Below are 12070 nucleotides of genomic sequence, written 5' to 3'. Positions count from 1 at the left end.
ATCAAAATAGGGGTTTCAGAAATGGTTAAGGGCATTGGCGGCTCTTCCGGGGACCCGGGTTCCATTCCCAGCACATGGTGCTACAAGGTGGCTCACAACAATCTGTAACTCCATTTTCAGGGATCTGGCACCTTCGTCTGGCTTTCATCGGCACCGGGCATACACATTGTACACAAATGTATATTCAGGCAAAACACCTATTCACACAAAATAAAAAACAAAACAAAAAGAAACCCTGTCAAAATAGTGTTAGGAACAGCAATGCTCAATATGCCTGAATTCTTTATATTTACTTTTTACTTCCAAAACTATAAACTATTTCAGAAATAAAACACAGGTGAGGGACAAGGGGAACAGTTTATTGTAAAATACAAAGCAGCAATGTTTTCTGCAAGTGAGCTTTCATGATGACTGGATATCCTCATCAACACCGAGCATGAACAGGACAGCCATGAAGACACTAGAATCTCTTCCTCTTGATAATTTCTGGTTTCCAGCTGACTGGGTGAGTTTCTTCTGTCTAAAAACAGAACAGTAAGCAAAGTGTTATTTTATTAGTTTTTCTCCTTTCAACGAAAAGATCTGTCTCTACTAAATCACAGTACTTGGCAGGATGTGTTTAGTGGATCTTGAAGAATTTTAGAAACAGCCGACAAACTTCTGGCATTATCCAAGTTTAACAAGGGTTAAGTGGGTTTGGCTGGATTTTTACCTAAAGTCGGATTTCTATTTAGATATTACAGCAATACCAGAACTCTAACTACATTTCCTTTCCACAGCAGTTTACTGTTTGCCATGACTAATGTATCATTTTCCTTTCCAGTAACTGTACTGAGGAAGAACTTAAAAAGTAATGCTTTTTCATTGCTGTTTCTGCATCAATGAAACCACACAGAAGCCCTGAGCAGGTCAGATCTCTATCCAGAGGATGAATCCCATAGTACTATAGTGAGTCTGTTTCTTTTTGTAATCACATGAGCAGTCCTTGCCAAATTGGCATGCAGTTCTTGTACTTTAAAATGCATGTGAAAGCTGGGTATGGTGGCGCATGCTCATAGTCCTAGCATCTGGGAAGCAGAGGCAGGAAGACAGCTTCAAGATTAAAGTCAACTTGAGCTACAAAGTGAGTTCCAGGCCAGCCAGAGATAGCATGTAATACCTTGTCTCTAAATATAAAATATAAAATTAATTAAACTAAAAAGGAAGATAGATAGGTAGGTAGGCAGACAGACAGACAGACAGAGATGGAAACTAAGAACTTACCGCTGTCTCATCCTCTCTATAAACTTTAATGGTTTTATCAGCTTCAGCTGTTAGTAACCGACTTTCTGACCGATCAAAAGCACAAGCGAATATTCCTGATTCACTGTCCAAAGACCCAGGTTGTACAGCTGCATGAACGCGCTGAAAATTATAGCCAGTTCTCCAGTCCCAAAGGTGCATAGTACCATTGTCAGCTGTAAAGGAAACACATAGCTCTATTTCTATCCCTTCAACAGCTCAGATGACCCAGGAGCTAAACATCACATCAGCAACACAAAGATGTAGAACGAACACACACATACACACACACATACACACACACACACACACACACACTCAAATTTCCTAATATGGTTTTTGTCTACTTCCATTTGTGTCTATTCAGAATTATAGACCTTAAAGGCACCATAACATTTAAAATCCAGCCAAACATCAGTTACTAGCATAAATCCCTACCTTTATCACATAGGAACGCAAAGATGTCTAAACTATGCAGCATAGCTGCATGGATTATCAATGAGCAAGATAGCACATTACAAAGAGGCACATACACCCTAGCCAGGTGAGTGTCACTACAACACAGTGTGATGCTGTAGAACTACACTAATTCATTCAGGTCAACAGAAGGGTAAACTCAACACACTATAAAAACCTTGTATTACCTCCAGATACAAGTACTCCATCAGTATTGACTGCCAGTGTGTTAATAATTGCATTGTGACCAGAGAGATTTTGAATGAAGCCTCCATCAGGGAATTTCCACTGCTTTATGTTATCTGGAGAACCAGACGCAAATGTGTAACTAGAACAAAGATTGACAGGAATTAATGGGAAAGTACACTGTATCAAACTCACATCTTTGAAAAAGCACTGTGCACTCACTGGTCCAGTCAGACTCAGTAAAATATAACTGTTCATCACGGTACAAAATCATCACTATCTTCACTCCAAGTTCCACCAGCCTTGTCCAACTGCTGAGATGCATTTTAAATCCCAGAGCAATGTTTTGGTTTCTTCAGTATGCTATACTAAATTAGCCCAACAAATGTACAGACACACACACACTGGGCAAAAAAAAAAAATCTTCAAAGGGAAAGAAGGAAAGAGAGGGATGACAGGACAAAGAGAAAAGGAATGAAAGGAAGGAAAGGGCAGGGCAGTGGTGGCACCACACGCCTTTAATCCCAGCACTTGGGAGGCAGAGGCTGGCAGATGTCTGAGTTTGAGGCCAGCCTGGTCTACAGAGTGAGTTCCAGGACAGCCAGGGCTACACAGAGAAACCCTGCCTTGAAAAAAAAAAAAAAAAAAAAAAAAAAAAAAAAAACAAACAAAAAAAACAAAAAAAAGAAAGGAAGGAAAGGGGGAAAGGGGACAAGAGAGGTGAGGGAGAGAGCTGAGCATCAGGAGTGACCTGCCTTCTCTGGGAATTGCATTGCTGATGTCTCTTCCTCCATTTCCTGCACATTAACTTCTCCCTTAGGAATCTCTTGTCTGTCTCTGACAGGACACCACATGTGAAACAATCTATGACAGGGCAAAGTAGGTCCAATACCCTGTATGTCCAGACACTATTACCACCTGCTCTGACATACAGCTTTAATCACGATTTGGCCTTATTTGTCACTTTGTAGAGGGACTATATCCTTCATTCCACACAGAACATGAGGCAAAACAGCAACAGATGGGAAATGAAAGCCTGCCCATAAGCAGCACAGGCTGCACATGTAAAAGCGGTCCCTCCTGCTGTTAGTTTCACTAAGGCACAGAGAAAGAAAAGCTAATCAGCAAAACACACTTACAGTAGCGGATGTAAGACCACAGCCCTCACTGATTTCTTATGATTTGTCAATGTCACTCGTGTCTTTCCAGCTACCAGATCCCATAATCGTATTGTGGTATCATGACTTCCTATAATGAAAAGACACAGAGACCAGACAGAATATCCACAAGTTAAAACCCATTAAACACAACATACTTGTCTATACATATGTAGACACTAAATGAAAGTCCTACCACTGTAAATCATTTCCTCAAAGTTCTAAAACTGTAGTTATTTTATATTTAGTTCTTTTAAACTTTTTGCCTGAGGCGGTAGAGAGTGGCTAAGAGCCCTGCCTTCTCTTCCTGCAGACCTAGCTCGATTCCAGGACCCACAGAGTGAGATACAACCATCTGTAACTCCAGCTCCAGGGAATCTGACCCTTCCATCTGACCTCTGTGGGCTCCAGGTACAGTTACACATACATATATGCAAGGAAAATACACAAATCTTAAAAAAACTATAGAAAATAAATAAAAACAAATATGTAATTTTAAACTCCAATGGCTGGGAAGGGAAAAAATATCTATCTTTTTATCTTAATATCTATAGTTAACAAAACAAACCAAGTGAAAGAATTAATTAATTTCCAGTCTGAGTAAAGATCCACTGTCATTCAAGTAAGATTCATACTAGAATGATAGTCATGAGATTCTAGAACACTTGACTGTATTTTATAGCATTTTTCTAAACAGCTTTTACAATGCCTAACACATTCTATGATACATAAAAAGAACAAGGTAAAAATATAAACAACAACAACAACAACAACAACAAAAAAAAACCCTAGAAAACATCTTGGAATCCTAAATTTCAAATGCCCATGACTACAATACAAAGAGAAACTAGAACACAAGTCAGAGGTGGAGGAGCTCACGGCGGCTGCAGAATGGCGATGCTTCTGGTATGGCAGTAGGTGGAGAAGCAGATCGTACCAGTAATGATCTGTGGCTCTGCAGCCTGGCATCTCACGGTAGCAACTGCATTTGTGTGTCCAGACAAAGTGTGTACACTGGCTTTAGTTCTCACATCCCAGATCTGTAAAAGTAAAATTAACACGGTATGAAAAGGGACAGGTATTCGTATCTCAAAGCTCTAAGTTTGCCAAACCAACGTGTCTAAACACGGTGAAGGGAACACAAAATGGAGGACAATGGCCCATGTGTGACAGGGAAACAGTCCAAGGAAGAAAGAAACTTTAAAGATCAGGATGCTGATCTGTCAGCTTAGACTATAGAGTTAAACAGCCAATGGACAACCACTGTGACAGTCTAGAGCAGTGGTTCTAAGCCTTTCTAATGCTGCGGCGATCCTTTAATATAGTTCCTCATGTAGTGGTGAGCCCTAACCATAGTTATTTTCATTGCTACTTCATAACTGCAATTGTGCTACTGTTATGAATCATCACATAAATATCTGTGCTTTCTGATGGTCTTAGGCAACCCCTGTGAAAGGGCTGTTCTACTCCCAAAGGGGTCACGTCCCCCAGGTTGAGAACCACTGGCCGAGACTATGAAGCTGACATATGTCAACATGATTTAGGACATTAACAACAGTAAACACGGAATTGAAAAATGAGAGCAAACAAACACAGAAGTCATGAATCCCGAGGGACCAGGTTAGTGATGGGTCAAGAATCTGTTCTCCTATATGAAAAGTAAAACAAACCAAAAGCCCACTAATACCACGTTTGCACACGAGAAGACATAGAACACATAAAAGACCACGCAGCCATGTTTCTTTTACCCGAGCAGTAGAATCTCTACTACAAGTCACCAGGACATCCAAAGTTGGGTGCAAATCCAGACCATACACTGCACTGAGATGGCCATGATAGTGCCTTATAACCTAAAGACAAAAGCAGAAAGGTTACATTTTCTAACATCAGAAAGATCCACAGTGAGGCCTGGGGATGTAGCTCCACGGCAAAGAGCTAGCGCTGCACACAAACGGGCCAGCAGTGAGTAAAAACAAGCAACAGACCGTAGCTCAGGGATAGGCTCTGAAGCTCACCGGCTCCACGCTTACCTTGTTATATTCAAGATCCCAGCACTTCACTTGTTTGTCTTCTCCACAAGAGAACAAGTAAGGGCTCCTCGTGCTCACGATCACACCACGCACTGTACTGATGTGCCCAGTCAATGACAGCTTTAATTTGCCACTAGCCAAGTCCCAAATCTGAAATCAAGTAATTGTTTTGCTTTATCCTGGTTACTTTTCCCACCAAAACTATTTTAGAACACTGAAAATAACAATAAATGTATACACAGGGGAAATCTAAGACTCTTTAAAATGATTCCTCTCCAAATAAAAGCAGGGGAAAAGGCACACTGAAGCTGAGTGAGTATTTGGAGAACATGACAAGGTTAATGCTCCCAACTCATAAAAGGATTTACGATGATGAAAATACCAACTGCACATCATTAACTGTACCAGAGAGAGTGGGAATTAATCCAGAAAAGTACCAAGGATGAAAACGTTAGCCTCACTATGTCTGCATGTCTGTTTACAATCAGACATCTATTCGTCTCCAGGGGTCACACCCCTGCACTATCTAGAAAGCTGCACGGTCAGCACAGTGGACCAAGCACCAGCTCACTAATTTTGAAAAGAAAATTGCACTTTCTGTACCAGCTCAAAGACTTTTGTCCTAGCACTTGCACTCATGAGAATCCATCAAAACAAAATACAATACACAAAAAGCAGGCTGTGCAAGTCACAATGAAAAATCATCAAACTAAAAACTTTAGTGTTGAACAATAGGGGAACAAGTTATAGAATAACCTGCACATTATATTCATGTAAAATACTGAGCTTTTCATAATAGGTCTTCAAGATGATGCGACATGAGAAAAACAAGATTCAAAATAAAAACTAGGGATTTCTTCCTAGGCATGGTGGTGCACACCGCCTTTAATCCCAGCACTCCAGAGGCAGGTGGGTCTCTGTGAACTTAAAACTAGCCTGCTCTATATAGCAAGTTCAGTCCACAAACAGGTACAATGAGACCTTGTCTCTAAAAAAAAAAACTTTTTTAAGTTACTAAAGATGGAGTTCAGTGGAGAACACCTGCAGGCATGTGTAAAGCAATTTAAAAGCTGATTCTTCAACAATCCATCCCCGTATACAGAGAAAGGGTTAGCACTTCAACACGGACCTTCCGAGTCCACCTGAAGCTCTAACTGCACCAGTCTAGCTCTTAGCCAACTTTCTACCGCACCTCTACAGAGAACTATGCTTCCATTCTGTAACCATGGAATGAAAACTTCCTTCAGTAAGTTACACAGAACTAACAGTAGGCAGTTAGCATGTTTACATAACAAGCTTGAATCCCACTTTGCAAATAGCCATTGTTACTAGTTTTGATGGTAAATTTTGCTGCATCAACAATACTCCCCAGGAAGTAAGTAACTTATGGAAGACACCCAACACTCTCTTTATTACCTTTATGGTTCTGTCAGCAGATCCGGTAACGAACCACTGATTTCCAGGTTCCACAGCGATACACCGAACCCAGCCAAGATGCCCACTGATAACCTGTGCAACAAAAAGTGAGGTGAGTAGATTGATCCATACATTATTTAACATGCACTCAATTTTTTTTTAAAGGTTTATTTATTTATTATATGTAAGTACACTGTAGCTGTCTTCAGACGCACCAGACGAGGGCGTCAGATCTCATTATGGGTGGTTGTGAGCCACCATGTGGTTGCTGGGATTTGAACTCATGACCTTTCGAAGAGCAGTCGGTGCTCTTCCCCGCTGAGCCATCTCACCATCTCACATGCACTCAATTTTAACCACAACCCAGACTTTAACCACATCATCTTCAAAAACAGTTGTAGTTTGACAATTATATTTTAGGGTGAGAAACATTAGCTTATCTTCAATGAATGAATAAATACTGAAAGTGATGTACACCTATAAAGTGGAATACTACTAACCAAAAAAAAGGAATGCACTTTATCTCAAAATCATTAAGTGAAGGCCACCACTCCCAGAAACATCTATTAAACACTCTGAGTGTCATGGTAGAACTCAGATGAGCAGTTGCCAGGAGGGAAGAGTGTACTACTAAAGTAGGACAGGATGAGGTGGCATCATGATCCCGCCAGGGGTACTCAGAGATGTACCTACTTAAAGCCATCAGCCCCATACAGCAGGTATGGAAGGTATAGTGTCTTACCGTACCTTTAGTCAGGCTCTCCATTTCCTATTTCACTACCATGGTAAAGAACTTTCTCAGTTACCTGCTCTCCATATACATACCTTCCTCTGTACCCTGTATTTATTTTATTTAAAAGACACTATGCAGCTGCACTTGGAAAGCTCTCCTGATGCCCCGGCACAGTGCTGAGCCCACTCACCTCAGGTCACCCCTAAGTTCTCAACCCCACTCCTGGCTCCTCCAGGCAGAAGGAAACACAGATCCACTCACCCTGTAGAGTTTCCACGGTGGGTGCCACTGGGGCTTGGGCATTGTAGGGGCTTTTTTAGCCATTAATGCAGAGTTCTTGGTATTGCCGGTCTCCATAATCATCTAGACACGGAGAGATTACACAACCATTACGGCTATCATATTGAAGGATTCAAGCCATTAATTCAAAAATACAAATTGAGCTGAGCAGTGGTGGCTCGCGCCTTTAATCCCAGCACTTGGGAGGCAGAGGCAGGCGGATCGCAGAGTTCGAGGCCAGCCTGATCTACAGAGTGAGTTCCAGGACAGTCAGAGCTACACAGAGAAACCCTGTCTTTAAAAATCAAAAACAAAAACAATACAAATTGAAAGAGGATTTATGAAAGGCTTTTTTTTTTCATTAACTGAAGAGGAAGACAGCTAAAATATCTTTTAACTTAAAAAAAAAATGTAATGCTTCATCAGAACTCTATGTTCTTAGAGAATTATCAACAGAGGAATCTAAAACGGCTGAGAAGCACTTAAAGTACTAAGGATGTTCATCATCCTTAGTCATCAACGAAATACAAATTAAAATGACCCTGAGATTCCACCTTACACCAATCAGAATGGCTATGATCAAAAACTCAGAGGACAGCACATGTTGGTGAGGATATGGAGAAAGAGGATCCCACCAGCATTGCTGGTGGGATTGCAAGCTGGTACAGCCACTCTGGAAATCAATCTGGAGGTTACTCAGAAAATTGGAAATAGTTATACCTGAAGATCCAGCTATACCACTCCTGGGAATATATCCAAAAGATGTTCCACCATACCACAAGGACATACGTGCTCCACTATGTTCACAGCAGCCTTATTTGTAATAGCCAGAAGCTGGAAACAACCTAGATGTACCTCAACTGATGAATTGATACAGAAAATATGGTTCATTACGCAATGGACTACTATTTAACTATTAAAAATGTGGACATCATGAATTTTGTAGGCAAATGGATGGAACTAGGAAATATCATCCTGAGTGAGGTAGCCCAGACCCAAATGGACATGCATGGTATGTATTTACTGATAAGTGGGTATTAGCCAAAAAGTTCAAGAGTACCCAAGAAACAACTCACAGAACATATGAAGTTTAACAAGAAGGAAGGCCCAAGTGTGGATGCTTCAACCCCATTTAGAAGGGGAACGAAATAATCATGAGAGGTAGAGGGAAGGAGAGGGACCTGGGTGGGAGAGGGAAGAGGCAAGGAGAAAAGGGGAGGCAGGATCAGGTGTGGAGGGAGACAGGAGAGAAGCCCAAAGGGCCAGGAGAATGAATCAAAATATGCAGCAGTGAAGGGTGGGAAAAACCTCTGGAAAGCCCAGGAGACTTGGGATATGAGAGACTTCCAGGACTCAATGGGGATGACACTGACCTAAACGTTCAAGAGAGGGGAGATAAAGAGACCACCTTCAGTAGATAGACATGGCCCTCAGTTAAGGCCGTGGGCTACACACCCATCTTCAAAAATTTTAACTGAGAATTGTTCCTGTCTAAAAGCTGTAGGGATAAAAATGGAACAGAGACTGAAGAAAAGGCCACCCAGTGACTGGCCCAACTTGGGATCTATCCCATGCACGTACAACAAACCCTGATACTATTGCTGAGGCCATGTTGTACTTGCAGACAGGAGCCTAGCATGGCTGTCCTCTGAAAGACTCTACCAGCAGCTGACTGAGACATATGCAGAGACTTACAGCCAACCATTAGACTGAGGTCAGGGACCCATATGGAGTAGTCAGGGGAAGGACTGAAGGAGCTGAAGGAGATTGCAACCCCTTAGGAAAAACAAAAATATCAACTAACACAGACCCCTCAGAGCTCCCAAAGACTAGGCCAAAAACCAAGGAGCATACATGGGCTGATTTGTGGCCCCAAGCACATGTGTAGCAGTGCCTTGTCCAGCCTCAGTGGAAGAGGATGTACTTAATCCTGTGAGAAACTTGATGCCCCAGGGAGGAGGGATGCTGGTGGAGGGGAGCACCCTCTCAGAAGGGGGTGAAGAACTTGGGGGGGCCAGGAAAGGGGGCAACTTTTAGAATGTAAATAATTATGTTAATAAAAAATTAAAAATAAAAAGAAATTAAAAACCCCCGAGGCAGACAAGGTACTGTACTCTGAGCAGATATCACTCTAGAGTTCAAAACCCAACTGAGCCAACCACTAAGCTGACCAACTTTAGGCAACAACTTGGTAACCTCCCGTTATCTCTCATTCTTCTAGCAATAATTAAACACTATTTTAAAATATCTACTAGCTGATATAGGCTGAGCATCCTTAACCCAAACATTTAAACTTCCAAATGCTCCAATAGTCAAGCCTAGTCTAGATTTCAGACTAATAGTGCACAACAGTGAATATATGAGCTAATAGATTACCTACCTACCAGAACTAGCTGTTAAGACCCCATTGCTGAAGATACCACGCACCTGGGTTGCAAGCTACAGAGAAAGAGACCTGGAAGGGAGGGAAAGCTCCCCCCTGTCAACCAGTTTTCACAGAGTTGGAAGGAGATGCACGGGCTCTCAGTGCAGAAAAGAAAGGCATCAGTGGGCTTATCCAGCTTCAACCACTATGAACTTCAATACCAACTAGTTGGGCAAGATGTGCCCATTTGTTCAATAGTGGCATTACTGTCACAGGAGTAATCAACTGCTCTGTGCTTGGATTTGAGGCCTGCTCCACGGAAGGAAACCATACACGGTACTATAAACCTGGTCAAAAACATGTAGCTAGAAGTCTTATACCCATAGACAAATGCTACTCCTAGACTTAATGATGGAATTTCTCTTTGGAGGTCACAGTCATAAATGCAGAGATCCATGGCTGTCTAAGGTGCTGAAAACAAGCAACAGTTGAGAGTGCTCAGCACTAGACAAGACACTCACAGCAGCTCCTCTAAGACTCAGTGAGCACTGCAGAAGAGGGAGTGGAAGGAGGAAGGACAGACAGATGCCATTTTCTGAGCCTAACACACAAGTATAATCTTTAACTCACAGCTGCTATAGGAACCTGCACTGGACCTACACCAGACTAACCATATCAACTAAGGTAGGGTAGGTGGGGCTGACCCCTACCTGCACAACTACTGACTCCTGAGGTTTTGAGAGAGAAAGGGTCATTGTGTTCTGGTGTGTACTACTGCGACCACCAAGCTCAAATGGCTAGTCCTAAATCCAGAGTTTATACACAGCCTGGTTAAAACAAATGGGCCACTAAACAAAACAAAAAAAGACTTGGAAATGGAAAAAAGATTTGTAGAAAGGAGGGAAGATGAGAGTAACCAGAATGCATTTTTTCAGATGTATGAAATGTCAAAGAAGACATGCAACTAATTTAAAAACATGTATGTCAATATTCCAAGCAAAAAAACCTAAAATCTAATCTAAAACACTTAAGAGTCCTAAGCACTTTAAATAAAGAATGCTCAACTAAAAGAAATCTACCATTAACATAATTTCATTAATCCAAAATTATATTGAAACCTATGAAATTCTACCCTTAGTAGGTGTTAAGTGGGCCAGGGCATGTAGCTTAGCTGGTAGACTGTCTGCCTAGCATACATAAAGATCTGGGTTTATCTCCAGCCTGCAAGTTAAGCAATCAGGAGGTGGAGGCAGCAGGATCAGAAGTTCAAGGTTAGCTCAGATACAGAAAGTTCGAGGCTACATGAGACCCTATCCTGGAAGAAACTTAAATATAACTCAAGGAAGCAAAAAGCCTAAACAGCTGCTCTGAAATGTGGTGTGGGTACTAACTGCCAAAAGAGCTCCATTCCTGAGCAAGTAAAGCCACAACTCATTCAAGGGACTGCACACCGCATCAATGTCATTCTACTGCAACCATACACCAACCCTCAACACCAGACAACATCAGTACACGTCCAAAATAACACAAACCCATATCCACCCGAGGTACAGTGTGTGTGTGTGTGTGTGTGTGTGTGTGTGTGTTGGATGGTATTACTAGTGTGGCATTTTCCTAGTAACTGTAGTAAGGAAAAGTAGCTTGAAGAAATATAAAAGCAATATAAGAACCTAGGGGCAGGCTCTGCTCAAGATGAAAAAAATACCTTAGTACTATAAAGATGATTTCCTTAAAATTATTTTGTGTGTGCATGCACATTCATGTGGCAAATGCATGTACAGGTGCATCCATGTAAAGGCCAGAAAATGTCAGGTTTTCTGTTCTATCACCAAGCTTGACGCTTTGAAAACAGGACTCTCACGGAACCTGAAGCTAAGGATTTCACTTTCCGGCTAAGCTGGTTGGCCACTGAGCTCCAGAGCCTTTCTGCCACCCCTACTTTGACTGGCCCACCCCATCAAATGCTAGTGTTATACACAGCCACACAAAGCTTTTCTGTGGTGCTGGGGATTTACCTCTGGTCCTTATGTTTGCACAGCATGTGCTCTTAACTGAATCAACTATTTCCCAGCCCCATTCCTGTTCTTCTGAGAGTGAGGAGCAACTACCATATCACAGTATAGTCATTTACAAACCCACTAGGTATATCATGGGATTCTTTAAAAAA

At 41.8% G+C, this 12070-nt stretch overlaps 1 protein-coding gene across 1 annotated transcript in view; it reads right to left on the bottom strand.

Annotated features, from left to right (window-relative positions):
* Positions 1–338: 338 nt before the first annotated feature.
* The window catches only part of Plrg1 (pleiotropic regulator 1), a 17086-nt gene continuing 5354 nt past the window's right edge, over positions 339–12070 (bottom strand). Inside the window, exons 7-15 of the mRNA XM_031374190.1 lie at positions 7521–7622; positions 6527–6619; positions 5111–5260; positions 4829–4930; positions 4018–4120; positions 3063–3171; positions 1926–2065; positions 1264–1457; positions 339–520 (exon numbers count right to left, since the gene is read on the bottom strand). Of these exons, the coding sequence (XP_031230050.1) occupies positions 461–520; positions 1264–1457; positions 1926–2065; positions 3063–3171; positions 4018–4120; positions 4829–4930; positions 5111–5260; positions 6527–6619; positions 7521–7622 (1053 nt within the window). The 3' untranslated portion in view covers positions 339–460. The remainder of the gene's footprint in view (positions 521–1263; positions 1458–1925; positions 2066–3062; positions 3172–4017; positions 4121–4828; positions 4931–5110; positions 5261–6526; positions 6620–7520; positions 7623–12070) is intronic.

Source organism: Mastomys coucha, unplaced genomic scaffold (genome assembly GCF_008632895.1).
Source record: "Mastomys coucha isolate ucsf_1 unplaced genomic scaffold, UCSF_Mcou_1 pScaffold16, whole genome shotgun sequence".
Classification (NCBI taxonomy): Eukaryota; Metazoa; Chordata; class Mammalia; order Rodentia; family Muridae; genus Mastomys; species Mastomys coucha.
The sequence above is the reverse complement of the archived record's forward strand: the minus strand, read 5'-3'. Positions and strand labels throughout refer to the sequence as shown.